The following is a 27,637-nucleotide window of genomic DNA, read 5'->3' as shown; positions in this document are numbered from 1 at the left end:
CCTCTAAAAGCTAACTCACAGAAAGTTATTACACAAAATGATTACAAATATCTTGCAATTTTGAGTTTTAAACAAAACTTTTGGCCTTAACATGTTTTTAGAATATTTATGGTGTAGTAGTACATGCAGGGTGTTAAAAGGCAAAATAGAAAAAAGCCCAAAGAAAACTTTTTTTTTTTACAATTACCACTATTTTACCATCATGAACATTACCTATACAAACTTAAAAACCTGTAGGTTCATTGGTCATTTGGGTAGCAAATAAAATGGTTTTATTTGTGTTGTAGAGGTCGCAACCCCTGGTTCCTAAAACCACCACTGTAAAGAAGTTTCTCTCTAATAAACCATTTCACATTAAGCCACTCTGAATCGCTGTTTATATCGCAACCACTGAATTATGCAATAATTTTGAAAAACGGCTGGAACTGTTCTTTAACAAGCACTTCCTGATGTGCACTGGGTGTAGAACAGTGGTAATCCAGGACCAGGACTGGTAAAGAAAAAGTAAAATCAATCCAAATAATGACATTACCTCTTAATCCATTTTTATATGAGCTTTTTCCAAATCCTCTTTATCCCTTTATGCTCTAGTTACAGTGACTTTAAGACTGGTATGTAAATGAAACGAGCAATCAGGATATTCCTAGAGGCTAAATGGGCAAATATATGTAAATTATTTGTTTTTTCATGACATTACAAAAACAACAAATTCAAAAAGGGCTGCGGTCGCAGCTTGCGCTCTATATTTGGACTGTATGGACTGTGGGGACATTTCTGGACATTTTGAATAAAAATTACACACTACATCACATTATTACTTAAAAAAGCAAGGAAAAGGTCTTTTTCCATGATATGGGCCCTTTAACTGAAGAATCTATGGAAGCTTAAGAAAAGAGAAGAAAAAAAGAACTAAGACTAAAGAGGCATCAATTAGTTAACAATTCATTCAGCATCCATGAAATGATGTCAAAACTAAACAATTGTGGAAAAGTTCAGTTAAACTACACTGAAGTTAACTACTTCATTTAAGCTCTACACTGAAGCAGTAATTACTGTGATCTTTAGAGAAACTGAATGACAGTTAATCACCACTGCAGTTTCAATGATAAATTAACTAAACAGAACTGTTACATCGATCAGAAACATAGCAGAACTCCTTAAAGAAGAACCTTCCTGTATTTGAATGTTTCTTAGGCCAGCATTTTCAAAAACCCAGTGCTAAAACAAAACGTGCCAGAGTATGAATCATCCTTTTGAAAGCTACTGAGAATGAAAAGCATGACTAAGTCTCTGTCAACAGTGCCTTTATGTTCTGCACCAGTCAATTAAAGGCGGCCAAGTTCATTAAAAGGCCCTGGTACAGAGCATAATTTGCCAAGTGTGCCCAAGAGAGAGAGTGTGCTGCTCTAAATCAAAGTGATTGACACCAACGCTCACTCCTCATGTACTTACTCACTCCAGGCCCTCACGCCTTCATAAGGAAAATAAAGTCAGACGGCGGGATACTTTCCCCTAATGGTCACAGCACTTCAGCTTTCTCTTATCACTGGTGTTGATACACTCCACAACACTCAGGCTAATACACTCACAAAACAAGAGGCTGTGCTTAATAGAGGCATGCCTGTGTTTATATGCACATTCATAAAGCGCTGATTTCTCTCAGGATCGGCTTTGTTGCTGTTATGCTCCTCATAAGCACACATAATGGAGAGCCGCATTAGAACAGGCCAGATGAGCCAGAGCTGGATAGCAGGAGGCAGCAGATGTCCCTTACCATACAGTCAGTCTGTTTTGCTGTTGGTCAGTCCTGCTGCATTCATCCATTAAGCAAATGGCCCTTATAATATGTCCACTCATAATATGTCCAATTTGTTGGTGAAAAACTAAACTTGCAGCCATTAAGGATGCACAGGTATGGAATTTCTAGGTCAGTGATGATCACCTATCCATGCTCCGTGCTTGAGCTAACATTAGCATATCATTGTCATTCCCAGCATGCTTAGCTTCAGTTAGCTGCAACAACAGAGTCCAGCTTAGTAGTTCAACATGATCAACTGTATACTCAATGATGTGTATCAACTCTAAACAAATGTTGTAGTGATGTAATTTGAATAACTTACATATTCTGACAAAAACTAATCAACAGATATCTAGTTGTGGCCAATACTAATGCCAATAACTAATAATTGGTCACAGTTAACAGGAGGGCAGCATTCGTAAGGCTACAAGGTAAATCTACATAAACTTTTATAAAGGTTATATATATGTAACATCTATCTATCCATTCATCCATCCATGGATGGTGGATCATTCTCAGCACTGCAGTAACACACTGATGTGGTGGTGGCGTGCTGGTGTGTGTTGCGCTGGTACGAGTGGATCAGACACAGCTTGTTTTATCTGAAGTTTGCAACAGACATTAACATGTATTTTACATTGTATGTATTGGTTTTACAGACTCTTTTAGTAAAGAGTACTTATGGCTGATAATACAAATTATGCTGGTTGTTAATCTGTCTAGCTCCTGAAGGCCTAACCATTGGGAGAGCTTGTTTGGCTGAAACTACACAGATAACACTGGATAATTTTTTCTTAAGCATTTCAAGATTTAATCCCTTTTGTTTTTCAACTAATCCATAACAGTGAAATGCATATTACTACAATACTTGCAGTGTTTAAATACAACAAGCTTGATGATACTATTAAATAAAAAGGAACTCATAATTCGACATGAATTTCCCAGAAATTATCAGGCCCTCTCTGAATGTAGGTCCTGTGTTTCATAGTGTGTGTGCAAGCAATGGGTGAAACGTCAACGGTTGTAATTCCAATACTGAGCCTGAAATGATAATTAAATTTCTCTGCAACAATATATCAATTGGTAACATATTATGCACCTTTAGGTACCATTAGTGTGATCGAGGAGTTTACAGATGAGACAGAATGACACATCATTTACATGAAATGGGAAAGGAGCAGAATCTAATGGCCTGGCTCTGCAGAGTGATGGGCATTTTCCTTGGGGGGAAAAAGCTACCCTGGCTTTGTCAGTGTCTCCTGAGGGCCTTGTATAAATGCAGTCTTCCAATCTATGGCTGGCGGGGAGACAAAACCTCAGCCTGTCCTGAGGAGCAGAAGTAATCTGATTTTCCGATTGGTGTGCATCAATAGACAAAAGGCTGTCTGGCTCCGAAAGCCAGCCATGCATTGAGAGCACCACTTTTGAGAAAACTCCCTCCCTGAACGCAATGCGTCAGCAAGACACATCGTAGCAGCAGCGGCACGATTAATTATGGTGATCGGCAACTGCTGGGGCGCAACAGATGTTTTTGAAGTGTGCAAATAACAAAGCGAAAATAAAGACCCCCGACCGACAGATTGGGAATGAGACTCCAACAGGGGATTCTTCCGGTATGTTCTGCTGAAGGGCCTGGAACACTTATTAGCGACAGCACGGGCGAACTAAAGCGGGCACTCTGTCTAGTTCTGTGAAGACGAATGTAAATATGTGGTTCCCAGTCCTGGTCCTGGAGCACCCCTGTCTTGTTTTTCTTTGCTCCCAAAAGACCCACTTCAGCTCAGAAAAGGCTTGTTAACAAGCTGATTAGCTGAATCAGGTGTGTTGTAGTAGGATGATACAAAGATATATAGGCTAATGCTGCATTTCCATTGGTTTGGCACAGCAATAGACTGCAGTGAATCCCATTACTTTTTAATTGGAAAGTTTGTGTCTGTCTGATGTGACCACGAAATGCATGTTGGGACCAGTGCGAATTTGCAGGATGCAGTGCATCCGAAAGTTGGGCAGAGCTGAATGGTATGCAAATGAATCTGGCCAACATGACGCACTTGCCCAATCAGAAGGCAGGTGGTGTTTAGGTGATTAGTGTACACATCACAGTTTATTCTGATTACCAAACATTCCTGTGTGATTCGCAAGAAGAGCAGCAAAAAACTAAATATCAATATAAATATAAATAAAAAAATCATATAGTCAGATTTTTTTTGCCTCTCAATTAACGTAACACAGATGTTCATAATCCAGGGGTGTACACCACCAGAGACATTATAAACTAGGAAACGACAGTTCATTTGTTGAAAAACGAACGGTAGTTCTTAACGCTCAACATGGTGTTGAAAACAGAAAAAATCTAACTGATTTTTGTCAGATTTCACCAGTGACTTCAAATACGTTTTTGAAACGTGGCTTTTAGTTTCAGGTTTGTCTCTCCTCATTCAAAGAGACAAGAGCCTCGCCTTATATGACTGGAAATACAGGTACAAAAGTTTGGACACCCCAGTTAAATTACATATTTTGTTGATTTTGACAGATCCTCTACAGGAAACAAACTTCTACAACCCCGTTTCCAAAACAGTTGGAATGCTGTGCAAAATGTAAATAAAAACAGAATGCAATGATGTGCAAATCATTTAAACCCTATATTTAATTGAAAATAGTACAAAGACAACATAAATTTTGAAACTGGGAAATTTTATTGTTTCTTGAAAAATACAAGCCCATTTTGAATTTGATGCCAGCAACATGTTTCAAAAAAGACATGTTTACCACTGTGTTTCATCACCTCTTCTTTTAACAACACTCTGTAACCTTTTCGGGAACTGAGGAGACCAATTGCTGTGGTTTTGAAAGTGAAATGTTTGCTACAGTTCAGGGTCTCCTTTGTCAGATTTGTCATTTCGTAATGTGTCAAATGTTTTCAATGGGTGAGGGGTCTGGACGCCAGGCAGGCCAGTTTGGCACCTGGGGCCATATTACAGCAACTTTTTGTTGAAGTCTGAAATCTTATCTTTTCTTCTTAGTCACCATGACAACTTTAGTTAGGACTGAATTTAGGACTGAAGCTATTACAGAACAACAGTTCTTAAGTTCGTAATCTGATCCGTTAACTCCACATAAGAAAATAGTATTAGAGAATTTAGTATTAGAGAACTATTGTTTTGTGCAGTGACAGGAAGCATAGTTCACTATAACTAGCATAGTGATGCTACATTTATCTACACTGAAAACTGTGCTTTGACTTGTGAGTTTGACCGTTTTTAAAAACCCCAGACGCTGCAGACACGATCTCCACCGTCCCCTCTTATTACCTTTGTGCGTTAAAGTTGATGAAAACTCATCAGATAAAATATTACAGTGATGGTGGTGAATAATGAGATAGAGCATGTGCCTGAACGGTGTCTGTTTATGAGGAGGAATAACATTGGTGCGCTCGGCCAAAATGTTTGGGAAATGAAACTGAATTTGTTGAGCGGTGATGCGCTGATAAACAGCACGAAGCGCTGTAACAATATTCTTAACTTTCAGTTTATGACGCTTTGGTTTTGTTTGACCAACAGCAGCTAGCTCTCTGGCTAACTAGCTTGATTACGTTTTTACATTTTAGCTGCGCGCATATGGTCGGTTGCTAGGTAACAGACATGACAACTCATTGTCGAGTTCGACTGAGTAAGTTAAGATTTCTTAACTTGAGATGAGACAAGATGCTGCTAGATAAGATTCTTAAATTAAGGTAAGATTTGCTTCTGTAATACGAATTTGTGAAAAATCTTATCTTGACCTGTCAGATCTTAGGTTAAGACAAAAAGATAGGAAGTTCCTGTAATACGGCCCCTGGACTTTTTTTACAACGAAGGCATGCTGTTGCATGATAATGTGTTTTGGCATTGTATTGCTGAAATAAGCAAGGCCTCCCTTAAAAAGATGTTGCCTGGATGGCAGTATATGTCACTCCTGAACATGTATATATCGTTCAGCATTACTGGTGCTTTCACAGATGTGCAAGTCACACATGCCATGTACACTAAATGCACCCCATACCATCAAGGATAATGGGTTTTAAACTGTGCACTGATAACAAGCCAAACGATCCCTCTCCTCTTTAGCCTGGAGGATGCAGCATCTATAATTTATAAGAAAAGGTTTATACACACACACACACATACAGGACACTTTTCCACTTCGCCTCAATCCATCTTGAGCTTGGGCCCAGAGAAGGCGGCAGCGTTTCTGGATCCTGTTTATATATGGTTTGTTCTTTGCATAGCAGAATTTTAACTTGTGGATGCAGCAACAAGCTGTGTTTAGCTTCTCTGGGATGCTCTTTTTATACCCAATCATGTTACTGACCAGTTGCCAATTAATTAACTAATTAACTGTAAGATGTTCCACCAAGTGTTTTTTGCTTACAAACATCAACATTTGATATGTTGTCACTGAACTATTTTCAATTAATTATAGGATTTAAATTATTTGTGCATCATTGCATCCCATTTTTATTTACATTTTGCACACGGGGAACAGGGTTGTAAAAACGTACACAATTTATTTGCTATGTTTAACACTGGAAAAAAACTGGAAAAAAAACTAAATAGAAAATGTGCTGTAACCTTTGCACTTTAAATTTAATATTTTATATTCAGCAAATAGACAGTAATTGTGCTCTAAAATGTTGTCTAAAATCGACAACACGTCATATGACCAGGGCGCCAAACTTCTGCATACAACTGTAACTGTCCAGCGGTGTTGCCAAGATAGCTGTCAAGTGACAAACATTCCTGTCATGCTGGTCAGCCACTTAATCTGGACAGATCAATGAAAACTGAGAGAAGTGACTAAAGCAAGTAAATAGAGAAAAGCAGTAACACAGGTATTCACATGTGGGTTTTTTAAGTAAGTGAGTTTATGCGACAAGCATTACTGCCTGTACAATGTAAACACTATAGACTACCTGTCTCACATATACAATCTCGCACAATGTGTTCTACCTGTTTTTTCATCTCAAACACGGGCAAAAACAGCAAGTAGCAATAGCAAACTGTTATACTCCCATTTCAATTTTGCTAAAATTCTGCAAAACCCAGTTAATGTCAGGTCACCAGTTTTATTATTATCATTAGGATTTGTCTTGCAGTCAATCCAAAGCTTAAGACGTGCCTTCATTTTCAACGACGTTTTGCAGTGCAATGTAACACATACCCAAATAGTCAAATGTAGGCACCTGGAGCCGTCAACTGAGTATTTGATTACTTGTGCACGCCCCTATTGGGAAGCACTGAAAAGAGTGGTGACTCCAGGATCTGGATGGACCGGAGACATAAGGTGTTCAATTAGAGGCGCAGGCAGAGCACTTCCGCCCCAGTTCATCCTCTCAGCGTTATAGCACCCACACAAATGGAAATCGACAGATTAGATTTCCCGACAAAAACGGCTGATGAGGCTGAACTTAAGCCAGATGCAGACTGCTGCCGGAGACAGAGTAGGGGAGATGAGGAGGGGGCTGGGACCACCTGCTATAAATAGCGACTGGCTGCAGACTTTCCTCAGAAGAGCTTCCTCGGTTACTGATTGTGTATCCAAGGATGAAGGCTACAAACATCAGCACAAGGTTCCTCCAGTTAATATGCTGCCCTAATCACTATTCTGCTCACTTCCTCAAGCCATGGGCTGCAGCTCTGTCGAATGATGGCCTTCAGCTGAATGCTGGGTCATCTTTTTCACCTTTCTCTCCAGTTCTCTCTGTCTGAAGACCCTCTGGCTCAATGGTTCCCAATGTGGATCCTGGAGCTTTTCTGTCTTGCATATTTGGTCTTTTATTACCCTACTACCCCTATCAGAAGTAAGTATTTTTGATTATTAAACACATCATATGATTTCTTATCTCACACTTAACTGGCTATCTTTATTTACCATAACAACTGACAGCATATCATGAAGTTGAAGTTGACGTCTTCTTTTTTTCCCCATTCCACATTAAATGGTATAGCAGTTAATTGTTGCACCACTTAAGTGCTGCACCATTTAAGGTGGAATAGAAAATTTAAAACAACTTCAGCCTATAGAGCGAATGGTTGAAGACTGACACCTTTTCACAGTACTGAACTTTTTCTTTACTATGGTCAACTACTGCTAGTCACTAGGTAGGTATGTAGCCTAAAGGAACTAGTACAACTCAGCCAGGATCTCATCATCAGGAGAAACAGTGGAACAAGCTAATGCTATGTTTACAGGTTTAAAAAAAAAAACGCATTTTTACAAGAATCGCATTTTTCTGTGCCCAGTGCAAGCTTAACAACAGCCTGCAGCTGTGTTAACACTGCTATGGTGATAGTGTTTCTATAGCTAATTACAGCTATACTACAACCTACGCTAGGGACTAGCACAGCTTAGCTAAATAGCTACCTTATTATAGCTATACTACAGCCTACACTATGAACTACAGCAGCTTTAGTTACCTAGCTTATTATAGCTATACAATAGCCTACGCTAGGGACTAGCATAGCGTAGCTACCTAGTTCATTATAGCTATACTACAGCTTACGCTAGGGACTAGCACAGCTTAGCTAAGTACCTAGGTTATTCTAGCTACACTACAGCCTATGCTAGGAACTAGCACAGCTTAGCTAAATATCTGTATTATTACTGCTATACTACAGCCTAGACTAAGAACTAACACAGCTTAAAGCTAAGTTTCCACAATGTGCAGAAACTGTCTAGCACTGTAATGTTATATTCAGAGACATAGAAAAACATTATATTTTCATTGGCATCTGCAGTAGGCTTCCAAATGAGAGTGCCTAGGCCCCTTCAGGCCACACTGTAGCTACACCCCTGACTACAGTAAGATAATTCTACCATTGCAGTGGCAAATGGAGTATGAATGTTATGTAATTCAAATGTAAAACGTAGTATGTTATATTGAACATTAGTAAAGCACCACTGACAAAACTACTCAAACCTTGCTTTTCTGAAATACAGTCCACTACCAATTTGGTTTCAAAGTTACATTTATATAGACAATAACAAACATTGTATTTTGTTTCAATTTTTAAGCTTCATGAGTGACACCACCGACACAGTCTTTCTTTCTTTACATTTTATGTTTCTGTAACACCACTGAGCAAAACAATATAGACAGAAACAATACTTTTAATACATCTTTACATTTAAACATCAAAATGGTAGTTTCACATAAAAACAGTACTCCAGCATCTGTGTCATGCTGTTTTCAACTATACCATGACTAAAAATAAAAAAAATAAATAAATAGAAAGAAGCATTTATGGTTTTTCATTGACTAATTTAACAAAGAACAAATGATACATGTAAATTAACAATGCAAATGTACATTTTCTGTATTTTATACTTATTTTGCTCTTTATTTACTTATTATTTTACTTATTTATATTTATCAATGGTAGAATGACCCAGCACACAGTGCATGAACTGAGGAACAGGAACCTCTAGAAACAGGAAACTAATCTAGACTTTGCATGTATACCCCAAGTTCTTTTCACCTATTTCTAGCAAAAGGGATGGTCAAAGCTTTTGTCTTGAACACGCTGAACTGCAGGAGGCACCAAAACCCCGGGGCTATAATGTAGTCCAGTGAGTACAACAAGCAAGGTGTTGAAAACAGCATTTCTGAAATGCCTCTCAATGGCCCTCAGTGGGGTGATGCGGACTGGTGTCATTTTTCACCATCCGTTGGCGTAATGTGAAAGGGCCTGTGTATTCATGCATTCTGGGAATGAATGGCAGTTGTGAAATAACTTGTCCAGGGCTCCTCAACCATCTGCCACAGCACTGTCACAAATAATTAACTCTTCCATTTCACCACCTGGCCACAAATTCACACACACACACACACACACACACACACACACACACACACACATCGCACCATGGCAAATGTCCCTCCCTGTTCCCTATAACAAACTGACATTTATAGGATGGAGATGATGTCACTGGCGTCACCGTTGACCCGTCAACGTTTTTCCCCATTGCCTCCCTTTCTCCTATTATAGGGCAGATCTGCTGCACGGTAAATGCGAGGGAAACCTTGATAAAGGGCAGTGTGGGATTGAATCATTCCATTCACCAAAAGCAAAGAGCAAAATTATTAGGTAAGTTCAGCTCTGGTCCATGTCAGTTTGAATAGGCAATCACTCACTGCAAGAATGGTTTGCCTTGGCTTTTGTAATAAAGTAGACTTCATGGTCACACTGTACTCAAAAGCAAATACTCAACACACAGTTATGAATGAGACAGCGCTTCCTTTTGTCATTGAATCATCATACAGTCTGAAATATAATGTACTTGGAAAATCTGTTTCTGAAAGAAATAAAGTTTAAAGTAATAAAGTTTTTTAGCCACTAAAACTCAAGGTAAGGATGTATTGTACAAAAGATTCCATTTTGTCCCTAAATGCATCCTCAGCGTATTGTGTGTGAAAGTTTTATACTTTCAAATAAGAGTGAATGAAGCCCTGAATCTACTTTCATACCATTTACCAAGACACATCAAGAGTAAAGATGCAGCAATCAAGAATTTTTATGGCCTATTCCAATTCTGATATCAGCCAAATTGGCCAATATTCATAAGCCTTTTTAATAAGAAGCTCACACTGTGTTGGCTAACTGAATACATAAAACACACTAGCACCTTTCCAGTACTTCTATTGGCCAAAGTTGCAATATACAGAACATTATTTGCTCTTTAATGGGCCAAACTGATATTTTTAAATTTGTTAATGTTTAGCACAGTAAGTTGTGCTCAGTTAGGTTATGGAATTTCGGCACAGGTGTAGCAGAAGCACTCAAACACAGCACAAGTGCACTTACTTGGCTCACGTTACTTACAGTGCTGTGCAAAATTCAGAGACGACCCTTCATTTTTTATATATTTCTATTCAAAAAAGCAGAAAACATCACGACCAGCCTCAACAACTAAAACTGAATTACATTGTTCATTATTTAGTGTGCCCACTCTTTGCCTTTATTACAGCTTTCATTCTTTTCAGAAATCTGCAGATATTTTTCTCCACATATCCAGAAGTTCAGTCTTAGAAGTTGGTTGCATTTTCTGCTTCTCACAATCCACGTAAATTCCAAACACATTCCATGATGTTGAGCTCTTATTTTCTTTTCTCAATAATGGCTTTTTGACAGCTATGCGTCCTTTTAGTAGCATTGAGTTGTCTTCTCACAGTGGAAGGATGGAAAGAGTGGAGCTTGATTTTCTCCTCTCTCAAAAATGAAAGTTTTAATTACTGTTTGTCTGATGGTGACAGTTTCAGTGGTCTACCAGGTCTCGCATGGTTGTTAGGAGTCCCATTTTTTTAACTTCGGTTTGAAAACTTCTTATCATTTGACTTTCCTCTTCCTTATGCAAGTGGATTTTACTAATCTCCACAGAAATCTCCTCCTGATTTTTTTTTTCCATTTTGAAAATAAAATAAATGAAGGGTGATCTCTGACTCTTGCAGTATTGTGCACTATAAAACTGCAGCATAGATCGGCCAAAATCAGCTAATCCTTTTCTTGGCGCGCTTTTTTTTAACTAAGGGGGACCTAACTAAACACATTCAGCGTGCATCACACGTTATATAAATGTTAAAGCAGCAATCAATATGTTTCAGCGCAACACAACTTCACACCAGAAAAGCATGTCACTGCAAAATAGTTTAAATGCAACTAAAACTATAATGTGTGCCTAAGAAGATTCTGCTACGTTTGACCAACAAGTGTAATGCTCAAAACTTCTTTTGTAAGCCTTGCACAACACTTCACCCTTAAAAATAAAGATGCTGAAAGGGTTCTTTGGAGCGAAGATATAGAAAACCCACTTTTGATTAAATAAAAACCCTTTAAACAGTTGTTGGCTCAAAGCAAGCTTATAATAGAAACCAATGGTCGGTGTTTTTGGGTCAAATTTGTCCACAGAGAGAGATCGACCTTATGCTACAGATGTGACAGACAGAAATTAGGCTGAAAAATGCTGAAGTATTTGTTTAAAGAACGATCCACTAAAAGGTTCCTAAGGGAACCAAAAGCAGTTCCTCTATAACATTGCTGCAAAGAACCCTTTTGGAGCTTTTTATTTTACTGTAAGACAACAAAGGACTGTGATAGGCCACATAAATATATCAAGCAATCCTGGAGGACAAGCTTGCCCCATACATCAGCTTTTCAGAATGGAGGTGAGCATGAGCTTAATTTGCTGAAGGTGAATTATAAGCAGGCCATGATGAGAGCATTGTGAGAAATGAGGTGATGACACCAGGGTCAGCATCTCCACTCTGGGCGATATTCCCTGGGATTTTTAATGACTACGGGGTTTTGGATCTCAGTTTTATGTCCCTTATGAAAGACGGCTTCTTTTTTTTTTGCAGCAAGGCACCAATCACTGCACTGGGCTGTGGGGACTAAACAGTCTGCAGGGTGGCCCAACTACCAAAATGTTCCGGCAGTAATGTAAAATTTCCCCAAGAGATCTCTCAGCTCAGGTCCAAACCAGTTTAGCTTCAGTGAAGAGCCAGAAAAGAAATGCAGTGAGGCATAGCAGAGAAAATGATTTGCTTGTGACCAGTGGTTCTCAAACCAGTCCATAGGGGCCCACAGACAGTCCAGAATTTGGCTCTTAGCCAGCTCACAGGACACCTGTACTAGGTATTCAGTGTTGACCAGTGATTTGTCTGCATATTTCCATTGTTAAGATATAAACAAAGTGAGTGGTTCAAATGCAGATGTGAAATGATTCATTGTAGAGAAATCAGCCAGGAGGAAGCAGAAGTCACAATGTCAACAATGCAAATGTATATAAAAATATTTAATTTGCTATTCAAAACCACCACTGAACCTACATGTGTACCTTCTGAGTTCTTATATGTAATGTAATAGGCATGGTACAATAGTTGTAAATCTAAAAAAATAAATTTTCTTTGGGTAATATTTTGCCACATCAGGCTACATATTCGAAATAACTTTGTGATGTAGCTTAAACAGGCATTAAATGCTCCAGGAGACTGGTTCCTCTGATCACCACTGTGAACAACTCTGATTAGGCCATTTTCTTTATAATGTCTCTACAGCATTTCACTTCAAAACATTCTGAATGACTCTGTTTATATCTTAACCACTGAATTATACAAAAAATGTAAAATCTTCCCAAAGGAGTCACTGACAATGTTCCCCTTCAAAGAGACATTCACACAAGCAAATACCCAAATACACCTTAGCTGCTTTACAAACATTTAAAATGGCTAAATAAGGAGAGATTTCTGAGGAGATCAGACATAAGATAATTCACTTGCATAAGGAAGGAGAAATGAAAATAAATGAAAACACGGGAGTTTTCTGAAACTGGAGTTAAAAAAAAAAATCATTGAAAGATGCAAAGAAATTTGAACTGCAACCAACTGGTCAAGACCTGGTAGACCATCAAAACTGTCACTATCAGAGAAACAGCACTACCAGAGGAGAAAATCAAGCTCCAGTTTTGCTTTAGATCTCAAAAAAAAAAATCTGTGTTTTTGTCCATCCTTCCACTGTGGGAAGACAACTCAACACTATGGGCTGGAAAGTCATTAATGAGAAAAGGAAATAAAAAAGAACAAAATTTGCACAAGAAACTGAACATCTGAAAATCTGATCATGAGAAGAAAATGCAACCAACTTCTAAGACTGAACTTTGGACCTGTGGAAATATCTTACTGCAGATTTCTCTGAAAATCTGAAGGTGAGTCTCCTGAAAAGAATGGAAGCTGTAATAAAGGTAAAGAGTGGACACACTAAATACAGAAAAACTGGTACTTAGTTGTCAAGGCTCTGCTAAATATATACTTTATGCTTTTATTCTGATGCCGAAAAATAAACAGCTTGTTTACAGCCATTTTGACTAGGCTTTAAACAAATGAAAGGGTGGTCTCTGACTTTTGCACAGTTGCACATCTAAATTATCCTTAAAAAAACCTTTCTGTAATGTAACCTGTTTACATTTCTTTTTATTCTTTTTTTGTCTTTGTTATGGTTTCTACTGCATGTTAAACAGGGCAAAACAGAAGAGTGTTGTGTTTACTGCTTCATGATTAGACCTGACCTTCAATAATGAAAAGGAATTCATTTCTATTCTAGTGCTTAATAAAAACAAACACAATCTCATTTCTAGTCTAGTGCTTAATAAAACCAAACACAGTTCATTTATGCATTTTGTAAAACTGCAAAAAAGTCTGAAAAACAGAAGATGAAGATTATTTCTGAAGCTTGGCTTAATAAATATGACAGTTTATGAATGCTGAGGAATGATGGTCCGATTGGCTCTGGTAAACTAAACTAATTTAAGCTGAGCTGTTTATTTTTTTCCCCCCATTAAATAACATTTAAAAGTTTGTCTCACTCTTCTTAGCTAGCTTTGTTCTTTCAGATTTATTCCCCCAAATTTAATTTTCTCTTCCTCCCAGCCTCGCTTAAGCCTCTGGGACACAATTATGGGGCCGCTTCGAGCGGAATGGCTGTCAATACATCGCTTTCCTCTTATTGTTTGTCTGCGCGTGGTATAATTACTGTGGCTATGCAAAGGCCCTCTTTACAATTCTACAAACTTACTGCTGGGAAATCCAGAGGCAGAGATCCAGCATCAAATTTCAATAAAGGCTTGAATTATGAATTATGACGACGTGTACAAGAATTAATTTCATAGAACAAAACACATTAATAAACTGGCTTCGGTAAGTACTTTGAAAGAAGGGTTCCCACAGGACGCCGCAGTCACTGAGAACAGCCGTCATGTCTCAGCATGCTGATGTTGAGCATTAGTTTGATTGCCAGTTACAGTCTTTAGGTAGCAGTAAGTGTCTGTGTCAATTACATTACACAAGGACATTCTGACCTAAATGTTTATGCTTAAATGATTAAAGTTAGTGTGTGTATGTGTATGTGTGTATGTGTATAGTAGGGCTGGGCTCTCACACCAGACAAACAGAATCCTCCTTTTTGGTACGTTTAAACTGAAATCGGTGCTTTTTGGTCTTGTTTGATCTACAGTAACATCAATTCAACGGGCTGTGTGAGTGACGGAGCGCTGCTTCAAGTTAGCCAGCTGCTAAAACAACTAGCCTGGAAAGCTAACATTCTCCCACTCTCCAATGCCTCACACAGCATCTTCGGTTTACTTCGTTTAAATCAGTGCAGTGCTCTTTCTTTCACTTTTGCTGCTTCGGAATGCAGTAATATTAAAATATGACTGTCTGAGCGCTGTAACAGCGCTGTAGTTGTGTGGAGAAGATGTGATTTAACGCTGCTGAAGCTTGTTAGGATATTAGGAAAGAGGTGAGTTCACTGTAGGACAGTAAAGTTACGCCACTTATTTCGTCACTCACACTTGGTCACAGGAGAACAGCTCGCCGTTTGCTCCACTCAAACAGGGTATATATAACTCCGCGTTTCAGACATTGCTAAAGTATATTTCCCTCTCCCTCTGTAATCATGTCGAAAAACCCGGAAGTACGCCCTCTTGTGGCGACAGCAGAGTAGTGTCGCTTTCCTTGCAGTAGAAAATGCCACCAGGACTGTCGCTAGAACATGGAAGTGTGAGAATGTTCTATTATATCGAGCATTCATTGAACATTTCTTATATTCCCATTGAGAAAATTTAGATCGCGATAATTATCATTATCGTTTTATTGCCCAGCTCCAATATATAGTAATGTTAATGCTTGTTTATGAACCTATTGCTAAAATGCTGAAAATGTACACGTGTACATGTACAAGGCTAAGGAGCCCACATCCTCCATTTTTCCTGCACTTTGATCGGTCAAACTGTATTGTGCCTCACTCACAAGCAGTCTTAGCTTAAAAAAAAAACCTTAATTAATGGGCAGAGTTACACTGAACTATGCTGCATAGATACATTAGTTCATAAGAGGATGTTTATGCAGCTTAGTTCAACACATGCTTTGTTGATTTTTTAAATGTAAAAGTTAAAACATCCTCTACAGGCAACAAACTTAAACAAGGCAATTCTGCATATTGGTGTACAAATTCTATCTAAAGCTCAGTTTAGCATATTGGAAAAAACAAAACAAAACATTTGAAATGTGCCATAATTTTTCACTGTGTCGTTACTTTCGGGGCAGCACGGTTGCCTCACAGCAAGAATGGCCTGGGTTCGGTTCCCGGCTGGGCGACTAGGGTCATTTCTGTGTGGAGTTTGCATGTTCTCCCCGTGTCTGCGTGGGTTTCCTCCGGGTACTCCGGTTTCCTCCCACAGTCCAAAAACATGCAGTCAGGCTGACTGGACATGCTGAATTGCCCCTAGGTGTGAGTGAGTGTGTGATTGTGTATGTCTGTCTGTCTGCCCTGCGATGGACTGGTGACCTGTCCAGGGTGTATCCTGCCTTCCGCCCAATGACAGCTGGGATAGGCTCCAGCACCCCACCGCGACCCAGAAGGATAAGCGGTTAAGATGATGTATGTATGTATGTATGTACAATAAAATGTGCAGAGGATTACAGGATGTCTTATATTCACTTAGAAAATCAAAAAAATACGTAATTTGACCAGTGGTGGCAACATTGTGCATACAACTATATATATATATATATATATATATATATATATATATATATATATATATATATATTCTATATTCTGGGGAGTGAATGGTACATTTAGAAACATTGACAATACTGACAATTATACTCATATTGAAAACTGACAAAAAAATCTTTTTTCTATTAATCTTTAACAGTTACATCCCTGCATCCCTGTACTATTTCACAGTTTTGATTTCTTCATATTTAAAAAAAAAAAAAAATGAAATAAAGAAAAAATAACTGTTGTTGTGTCCAAACTACTGTCTTGTACTGGTACTGTACTTGATATACTTGTAGAACTTTTGTTTTGTTCTGACCTTGCCAAAAGCAGGGCAGGGAATATCAGAGAGAAAAGGTTTCACTGAAAAAGTCTGAGCACAGTTTAGTGTGTTCCCTTGCACAGAGGACAGTGCTTATGCTAGCAGAAAGAAGCCGTTGTCTTGGGCGGGCCGTAGAAAGGGGGGCTTACCTCCGCTTTAATCTTGTTGTCTCCGAAGCACAGGTGCTGGAGGTACGCAGCAGCATTGGATTGAACCGAGGGGAACTGATGCTGCAGCATCTGAATAACTTCAGGCAGCTCAGGATCTCTCCAACCAAACTCCCTACAGACACACGGACAGAGACAGAGAGAGAGAGAGAGAGAGAGAGAGAGAGAGAGAGAGAGAGAGAGAGAGAGAGAGGTTAGTAGGTTTCATACATTTGTGTCAAGTGGGAGAAGGAACAAAACATACATAACCATTCAAACGCTCAGAATCAATGTTTTCAATAATATAAAAGCAATTTGGTTGCAGATAAATGTATAAAGTGAACATTCAAATCTTATAGGTTTTAAATAATTAGGCTGGGGGTCCCTTGTCAGAAGCTGGGAAATTTTTATGCAGAAATAGGTTATGACTGTTTTTGATACATAAATCCATACATGTGTCATGAGTGGACCTCAAGGCTAAAATACAATGCAAGGAAAATGTACAATATGGGTTCTTTCATTGAAAAGGCCTTTTAAATTACCTACTTAAAATACTGAATAAAACAACATGACAAAGCCTTCTGGCATCTTCTTTATAATGTATAATAAGTTCCTCATGTATATACTCCATCAAAATGTAATCTATGTAGAATAATGAATTGTTTAATATGTATATATTATTTTCATGCTCATGAAACTACTAGAAATGGCACAGAAGCTTCCCTAAACCTTAACGCTCATTAAAAATGCACAGGTTTATGAATATGCACAATTAAGCATATTGCAAATGCCACCTTGCCTTTCAGTTTCCAAACCCCACCCCTTCCCCCTCTACCCTCCACCCTGACGAATGAGGTATACAGCTCTGTATGTTTGGACATGCTGAGCAGATGAGATGGGGCAAAGAAGAAACAAAAAACAGCTCCTGCTGTTATGTTATTAATTAGAAAATACATCAGAGATTCCCAGCTTAGCACCCTATAAATGTTAAACCTTAAGTTGAACAAGAATCACTGTAAGAAAGTGAGGGGAGGTGCTAAAGAGAGCACAGTGAAACTGAATATGTTTGTGCTAGCTGAGCAGGTTAATAACACGCCATAGATACTGTCTTTCTGTCTTTCCAAAAGAGTCAGTCGACTTCACCTCAGTTTTGTGTCTTTATCTTCTGAACTTGCTATGGCAACACATTTGACTCAATACCAATTTCATATAATCATGCAGCACTGAAAAGGAGTTAACCAACTAAAAAAAATCATGAAAGTCATTCCATGTTTATACTGTATGTCCTCAAATGTCTGGAAGATACACTTTCTCAGTTTCTTAGCATCGTTAAAAGTCGCCGGGCAGTGAGAAATAAAAGTTTTCACTGACATTGTTACAGAGGAAATGTTTCCCTTTATTGTATTACTGTTCTGAAACAGAGAAAATGGAAAGATGGTGGAAGTAGGAATTGTGTGTGTATGTGTGTTGTGTTGCTACAGCAATTCTCTTCTGTGCCGTGGCTTGACCCAGACTGGATTTGTTCATTTTCACTGATGCTGGGTCATTTGAAATAGATGAGAGAAAATGGGTGCAGTTGGAAGACTGATTGTATACAGTGGAGCCTTCAATAACAATGCAACTACACTTATAACTTTGGAACAGGATGGTAATGGCAGTAAAAAATACAGGATTCTACTGTTACTGGCAAAAAACCTGAGCAGAATACAATATCACAATCCACACAACTCGTTTCTACCTCAATCCCCCAGAGCTCAGTTAAGAAAGAGATGGAATTCTCAATGTGACTAGCGGAGTTCAAAAAGGATGAGTAAACAGATATATAAAGGAGCCAACCTATGTGCTTTCATAAAGCTGCATACTCACCCCTTGTCTACACTCATGCAGAATGTATGGCATGGGATATTCAAACTGATCTCTTTCAACTCCTCTACTGCCTTATGCAGGATTCTCTCCTTACGTAGGATTCCCATCAAGTCCAGTCAAATCTTTTCTTCAAAGCATTGGATGATTGCTGCAATACACAGATTTACAGAGACCATCGCAGAGCATGGCTGCCAGTGCTTCAAAATGAATGCTTTTATCAGCAAGAGATACCTGTCTGATAACGATCAAGGGAACCAGAGGCTGGACGCAGAACGGTCAGAGGCTTAAAGGAATAGTTTGACCAAAAGTCAAATTCACACTATTTTCCCATTACCCCAAATGCAGCAGATCATCAAAGCATGTTTGTTGTGTAAAAGTTAACTTCTTTAGTTTTAAACTGAATAATGGAAGCTCAACACCATATAAATCGCTTGCCAGATTATCATACATTTGCCTCAGACCGTATTCAGTGGTTAAGTAGGGATGTATATTTGTGGCTAATTTTTATATTCAAATAAAAGTTCATGAGCAGATATCTGGTTAAACACAGTGAAACCAGTGGCAAAAAAAAACCCAAAACAAAAACTTTGACTTTGGCTGAAAATTATTTTTTATTCATCAAGGTACAAACAATGTAAATGTACCCTCAAAGATACAACAGTGGTTTTAAGGTCCAGTTGTGAACCTTAAATAAGTTTTTCCAGTTGAAAAGAACGTATTTGTACCTTTTCATAACCCAATGTTTTAAAACAGAACAATAAAATAAAAAGCCTGGAGACGGGACGGGGTGTGTGGAGTCAGTACAACTTAGAAAATATCATTTCAATGGATTATGGTACAGTTATGTTCCCTGACTAAAGGTACTGAGATGTACCCTTGACAAGAGGGGTATTACCCCACTGACTGTTTTGTATCTTCTTTTTTTCTGAGAGTGTAGGTGACAGCACTATTGTTTCACAAAAATACAGCAGCACACAGAGGAACATATATGGGGGTGACTTCTTCAGATGACCTAATGATCTAACAGAGCTAACAAGTGTCATGTTGGAGGCTGATGAGGACTCGTCTTGTACATAAGGTATTCTCTCCTCAGTGGACGACGTGCCAACAAGTTGTCAAAGAAACATATTGTAGTTCATTCAAGAAATGTCTGGTATGTTAGTTTTGATTTATGTGTTTTTTAGCATTTACTGCACTTGGTTTGTTTGTAGAGGGCAGAGCTAGAAAACCTTGGGGGAGTGTGTATATGTGTGTGTAGGGAGAGGTAGTGACAGAGTGAGAGATGTGAGCTGAGTCAGAAAGCGAACTGTTAGAGAAAAACTCAGCTTATGTTCACCATGGCTGTGGCCGACAACAGCTGAAAAATAAAGCACCATGACTTTATTTACACCATGAAAGCAGTGTCTCTTTTAATAGCGAGCGTTATGATATTTTCACTGTTTCCAGACCTAGCTAACATCACCTAGAGTAGCTAACCTAGTTAGCAATACAGCCACACTGTTTGCCTTTCAGCCACATCCTTAACAACACATCCCTGGTAACACGCTCACGATCAGGCACTCTTGTTTCAGAGCAGCAAAGTATTACATAACTACTCGCAAATGCGAGAGAAACTACTGTGTTTCACTGAAACGTTAATCTGTAAACACCCAAGTAGTGATTATAGTATTCCAATACTAGCACCTCAAACAGTTAACGAGTACCTGAGCACATACCTACTGTTAAGTAGTTTCAAACAGACTTGCTTATGTGGTTTATGACATTGTAAATGATACTTGTCTATATTAATGGACAGATGTACGCTACATAGCTAAAACTGTAACAGAATCTTGAAGCTGGATTTTTCACACTTTTGTCCACTTTCAGAAACCAGCAAGGCTTTGAGATTACTTAAACACTGATACAGAACCAAACACAACAGTGTGAGTGGAGAGAAATAAGTGAAACTAGCTCTACATATGCAGATGGTGTTGTAGACCCCGCTGTGCCCACTCACTGAAAAATGTATCCAGCTTTTATGTGGTGATGTCTTAAAGAAAGTAAGGTTCTTCAAGATTCAATTTACTGCTGAATGTGCATCCAGTAAATGTACACGCATGGAACGCTGTCATGCCACTTGAACAAACGGATGAATGAATGAACAGAAGACAAGCAGATGAACATATGAGCTCACTTGATAGCTCACAGTTATGAGTGCTAGGTTAGGTTTCACTTGGTACTTTTCTCTGATTCGAACGGAGACTGTGGGCCATCCCAATAAGAATCTCCAAAACTCTTATCAGATTAACTAGGACACTGTTGGCTCTCTGTGTGTGAAATGTTGTGACTGTGTTAAGCAGCTAGTGAGCAATGAGGGGTGAAAGGGGAGGGGTGAGTCGTTAAACTGTAAATGCTAATATGCTTGCTTACCTACAATGAAGAAAATACAGCTTGCTTCTGTTTTTTAAATCTCTTTTGTAAATTTCAATTGAAATATAATATATTAATGTTATTGAGGCAAATATGCATAGTTAAACTAAGGGACCTCCAAAAAATCCACAAACTGCATTTTTTAGCTTCTGTGAAAAAGGCTTTACCCACGACTCTTGGTGTCATTTAGTGGACACTGGAACACTTTTCATAGGGCATACTTTGTACATGCATAATGTTTGGCCACAGGAGCAAGATTAACCTAATTAGGAAGAAAACATGGATTTAGGTTCCCTGAGGCTTTAACAACTCGACACTGTTTCAGGCAAGTGTGTGATTATTTAGACATGCTGTTTGTGTGATGCTAATTGCTATGATCTGAGCTTTCATTGCTTGTTAGCTACATTAGCCTCATACATGCAGTGCAAAACTAAATAAGCAAACTTCAGAAACCAAATATGTTTCAAGTGACTGATTTTGCATTTGGATTTCTGGACAATCACCTAAGGCCCTAAGTGAAGGCCTAAAGATGAAGACAACCCCTTATAGAAGGTTCTGGCTGGGTAGATAAACATCAGCTCTAGTGCAGGCCTCTTGCTGTCGGGGATCAGCCTCAAGGCCCACCGAAATGAAAACGATCGGCTGACAAGATAAGCGCTATGCTTTTTTCGATTAATTAAAAGGTAGCAGGGAAGGAGGAAGGCTTTCAAATTGAACGTCAATCATGCCAACATGGGAAGTGAATGATGCGGAGATTGGAGAATGGTTTCTGTGCTAAGTTGTGTAAAATATAGTTAAATGACGCAATTAAAACCCTTTTTTTTACCTCATCACATCACCACAATGCCCAGGACCATCACTGGCAACCTGACAGAACTGGGACGCCACATTCCAGTGCTGTTTAGAGAACAAAGCGCTCACGCACATACGCACAGGAGCACTGTAACTTCTCCATGTCCCCTCTTAGGATCACACATTTTCACACACTGCAAAACACACCTATGCTTTCTTCCTGCACACCCAGCAGGAGAAGTGCGAGAAGTAGACCCCAGCGGAGGTGACGAACTCAAACCTGAGCACTCATTCCGTCAACTCCTCTATCTTCATCTCAAGCATACCACACTCCCATGTTAGGCATGCAACGGGACAAAAAAAATCTGAAAAATGAAAAGAAAAATTTGCGGCACGAAAGCTGTGTGTGTGTGGGCCGTGACGTATTGCATGGCAGATCAGCGCAACAGAAATAAAGCTACACAGGACGAGTCAAGAGACACAAACGAGTAAGCAATTCACTGTCTATCCCATCTTGTCCATCAAGACAGTAGCATCCCAGCATGGGGGCGTGGTCAGTCAGGAAAAGGTTAAATGGAGATTTAGGAGGTGGGGGAGTCCATCTTCTGTACGTGCCATAAAAAACTGACTGCACAACAATTTGATTGAAATGTAATTGTAAAGAAACTATTAAAAGCATCATAATATCTCAGTATCTCATGATTCACCACAATTAAGTTTGATTTTTTGGTATGATCCAGAAGTAGTTTTTAAAAATACACTGAACACACAAATAGGGTTGCCAGGTGTGTGTGGTTTTGAGGTTCTTTGTCCAGTTGGGTTTCAACCTAAATGCATCATATTACGTTATGTACTTTATAGATCTTACGAGCGAAATTGTCATTTTGCTGGCTAACAATGCCCAGAGAGCAGGTACATACAGTTAGACATGGGATGTGAACGCATGACCTTCTGGTTGCTGGCTAACCTCTCCTACCACTAGGATTCTGCATAGCTTCGGTGTAAAAAACATAAAATCATATGAAACAAACCACACAGTTTTTAAACTGCTCTAAAACATGCAAAACAAAGAAAAGAAAAAAAAAAAAAAGAAAAAAGGGACGTTTTTTTAACAGACTCATCCTCAACAAGGGCTGTCCACTTTTGACACAGCTGAAATCTGGCAGTACAGAAACCTAAACACTAATGTAACTGAAGAAAATGTATTTATACAGTAGCGGAATACAGACAATAAAAAGGACAGCGGTTTCCATCCACCTCTTTTATGAGAATTTTGAAAATGTAAAACTGGATGGAAAGTAGTGGTTTCACGATACGCATGTTAATATTATTATTTTTTTTGATGGGGGGGTCACAACACAACGCATGCTATAAATCAGATACAGCTGGATTTCACGTTATGAAATATATCAGGACATCAGGAATGGACTTCGATCCATTTCTATTCCATTTACACAATCTTTTTATTCCTAAAAAGTTTAACCATGAACACAATAAAACTTTTCTTGGAACTAGAAATACTTGTTTGGTAAGGCTGCCTTGGAGGAAACTGAAATTAGCTTCTAATTCGCCAGCTTTAAATTTCCATTCCAACTTAAATGATGCAGCAATTTCATTTCACCGTCTGAGAAAAAATTCAGATTTCTACCTTGGATGGTTGATTAGCTGATCTGTTTGAAATGGTGAGCGGAGAGCTCTCCAGTTGTGGGAACACTTTGGTTTTAACATTGCCAAAATGAGAAGCAGACAGAACAGTGACCATGTGTCGAGTACTGGTGCTAATACCTGGAATATATTAACTCATTTGTGGACACTGAGTTACCGGAGCCAGGAGAAAACGTGAGTCGCAGCAGCTACTCCTCCACACAGGATTCAAACTGCTGGCAAGTGCCGATTCCGGAATAATTAACTCGGACAGGGATGTTTATAGCATCTGAGAGCTATTCAGTTGTAGAGTACTGGATTCTACCGTTTGCTAGGAGTGACTGAGCCATATTAGAAAATCCCCCTCACTCACTTCAGCCAAAAGCTAAGAGCCACACTTTATATATAAACACAAGATCTGACTGCAGATTAACTTGTAAAAACTGCCAAACACAACATAATATACATCTTGCACTTTTGTTTATATACTTTATGAATAAATACGTAAATGCCCAAGTTATGGTAGCATTTCTTTTCTGATTCTGTATTGAAAACATATTGTATTATAATACATATTGCATAGTAAACGTTGTACATTTGTTGTACCTCTAATGGATACAAAAAACATCACAAAAGATATTTTCACATTTGGATGAGGAATAATTTTGGGTCATCGATAAAGAATAAATGTGAAAAGCGTGATGGAAACAGATTTTTCAAAAAAGGGACGACATACTGTGGAATTACAGTAGATGATGGAAACGCTGATTAATTAGCGTAAAGTTTGTGAAATGTTTAAATGGAACCCCCACAACCAGTAACATTACATTTCACCTTCCACCATCCCCACATATCATCAAGTGAAAAACGCTCAGCTAGCTCAGAGACCCTCCCTAATACCATGTTACACGCAAAAATACGTCACAGTACGAAAGGAAAATGTGTCATGATTTACAAATAACGCTAATCAAGTGCAACAATTTAGCAACAGCCAGCTGGCAAAGGTAAATATTACAGTTACAAATTCACTAAAAAATTTCAGAAAAATCTGTTCACATAAAATAGGTCTACTGTATGAAGACCTGTTTGATTTGGTTACCTCAGTGGTGAGAGTTTTATCTGGATATGCAATCTAGGCTAGCAAATGAGGAAGATGTGCAACTTTTCATAATGTTTAATGTTAAGTATGTCATAACGTTTTATGTCATGATAGCTAACTAAACTACATAGCAAAATTAGCATTTGACATAGGCTGTCATGGCATCAAACATTATGACATTTACTGGAACAATTACCAGTAATGGTAACATGACACTGTTATACTGATGGACATCATCTTCCATGACAACTCATGACAGACCTGTTTGTGCCATGATTATGTCACTGTTATATAGCAATATGAAGTACTACCCAAAACAGTTCAATGCAATATTAAAATTTCAGATTCCGAATTATTATAGTAGAAGAAATAACAGACCTTTTTTTTTTGGATTTTGGAAAAAAAAATAGCACATATTTTATTGAATATTACTTTAACTGATTCTAACATTGCACAATCAATGTGGTTTAATCACCACCTTCAAAACAATGCATTAAGATGCATTAGTGCATTTTTTACATCTGTAATTAGAAATGATTTACATTTATATCAAATTATAGTGCAAGATCTGCTATTTGTTCACAAAAACCAAAGTGGCCAAAGCTGTGGTCCAGTGTGCTTCAGCCCAGGAGGCTGTGGCCAGGGCAACATGCAGCAGCTCAGTGGATAAGTGCCATCCCAGCCATTGTCCAGCAGGCTTCTGCCTCCCCTCTGCTGCACAGGGTGTTATTTATAGCAGATGTTAATTATGGCTCTTCAGTCATGATCAATTTGTCCGTGTGTGGCCATTTAAGTGCAGGCCAGCGTAAACCGAAGCTGTCTGCACAATCTCACTAATAGCCATTAACTCAAGCAGCAGCCACATGGCAATGCTGCCAGGCCACTGCGATATACATTTAAAAGCCATTAATACGAATGCCATGGTACATAAAGCTCAAGCTAGTTTGTGGTTTTACTCTATGGCCACTGACGGAGCTAAATTATCCAGCTTCGATCAATATTTCCAGGCTTACTGTCTTACAGTTGCAGGAGCCGGTAAGCAAGTGGACACAAAAGAAGTAAATAACCCAAGCTTGTTAAAAAGGAGCCTTATTTAAAGCTGAATCACAATTAGGACTTGCAAAAACAAGCACTGTGTTGATGGCCATGCTGGCAATGGGGCTTGCCAGAAGGCCAGAGGGAGAAAAACAGTCTGTTTAAAGGTGAGAACAGGGCAAGTGAGGGTAAATTCTTGAGGGACAGCAGGTAGAGTGATGGAGACATAAACTGAGATGTGTGTGTGGTGATGTGGACACCAGAGCCCTGGGGCTACAGACTGCCCCGCTATCAGCCCCTGTCCTTCTCTATTCTCCTGCCTCATATGAAGAAGCAACAGCAGGAGCGCAAGCCACAGATTCACAGCAAGACCTGACCAGAGTTATTATTCTCTGAAATAGACAAGTTTTAAATTTTTATTTACTTTTAGTTTTAATTTCGTTTTTTAGTATCATGGTGAATAATTTGTCAGACACGAGGGCTCAAAGTATTTCCAAATTGCTAAATTAGCACAACAGCAGACTGAGCCTGCAAGCTTGACTCAAAAGCATCTCCATCTCTTGCACATTTAAATTGGCATTCTGGCCTAAAAGTAGAGACTAATGCATCATTTGTCATGTTATACAGGATTCTGTAGTTCAGCCTCATCAGTTTTACAGATTCCACTAGATTCATGTATTCCTTCATCAGTGTTTTCTCACTACATTACCCAGGATGCATTACACAAATACATCACACAACCACTGGGAATCCCTGTGGCGCCAACCACTCCTGAGTGCTGAGTACTGATCCTTAGGCTAACAAATAAGCTAGTTTTAGTCTAACTCTGACCTCAGTTGTGGAACAAAACAGTACAGAAAACAGCAATTCTATCTTTATTCAGCACAAAATTAATGCCAGGTAATAAACACATTTTTACTCTTTTACCCAAAAGGAATCAAACTGAGGCACAGTATCTAGACAGCCCGATAGCTACCTCACTTACATTAGTTTTTAGCTTCTTGTCCTCCTCACCCGACGGGTTATTTCTGTCATTTCAGCCATCAGTTATCTCCACTGTAGTGATGATTTGAAGACAGTTAATGGCTTCCTAACAACTATGTTAGATATAGTTTTTCTGCACCTGCCAAAACCCACACAAAACAGCCCACCACCAAAAATCCACCCAAAGCAGTGTTTTTCAAAGGTTTCAAGATACATCATTAGAAGGGGGGTTTCTAGTCTTCAACCCAGAAAATCTCACTATAGAGACCAATGCTTACAACAGATGTAGCGATGGTTACATTTGCTTCTCACAAAATGGGCAAACTACAACATTGTGCAGGACACTTTTCATTTTGGAAACGCAAAAGGACAAAGAAGAGTTTCTCTGCCTTGTTTGGGAGCTCAAGTTTTATGAGCTCTTTCACTCACAGCCCAGATCTCTGTAACTCAGTTTTAGCTGATTTTGGAGAGGCATAAAGCAAATGGGCAAAACATCTAAGAGCAAACACGATCTTCTTCGCTCTTCACAGAAAAGGGAAACAGTGACACTGGGCTACTGTCTGTTTTGTTAAAGTGAAAGTAGCGTGGAGAACGCTTCATTCAGAAGCTGAAACTCCGAGTGCTTCCACATACAACTCAATGTTTGTAGCCCAGTCTGAGACCCATTTGAGCTGCTTTTGGAGATTCTAATCCTTTTAGCACTTGGAAGAAGTTTGCTGGGACACAGCCAATTTGTTATGATTGCTGTTGTAATGCCAACACCAGAGACAACTGTGACTGGTTAGAGAGTTAATGTCACTGACGGCAGTTTACAAAAACCAAACAGAGGAGGAATTAAATAATGATGCATTTGCATCATATGAAAAATTGCGTTTGGTGTACAAGAAATTGTCACTTACACACCTGACTAAATCTATTTGTTGTTGTCCAAATAAATAGCATGAATGTGAT

General features: G+C 38.9%; 1 protein-coding gene across 1 annotated transcript in view; it reads right to left on the bottom strand.

Moving 5' to 3' along the window:
* ctnnd2a (catenin (cadherin-associated protein), delta 2a) overlaps positions 1–27,637 on the bottom strand; it is a 547,011-nt gene that overhangs the window by 149,069 nt on the left and 370,305 nt on the right. The window contains exon 10 of the mRNA XM_036558377.1: positions 16,861–16,993. Within this exon, the coding sequence (XP_036414270.1) occupies positions 16,861–16,993 (133 nt within the window). The remainder of the gene's footprint in view (positions 1–16,860; positions 16,994–27,637) is intronic.

This window comes from Colossoma macropomum, unplaced genomic scaffold (assembly GCF_904425465.1).
Source record: "Colossoma macropomum unplaced genomic scaffold, Colossoma_macropomum, whole genome shotgun sequence".
In the NCBI taxonomy this organism is placed as follows: domain Eukaryota; kingdom Metazoa; phylum Chordata; class Actinopteri; order Characiformes; family Serrasalmidae; genus Colossoma; species Colossoma macropomum.
Note: the sequence above shows the minus strand (reverse complement) of the source record. Positions and strands in the feature narration are given on the sequence as shown.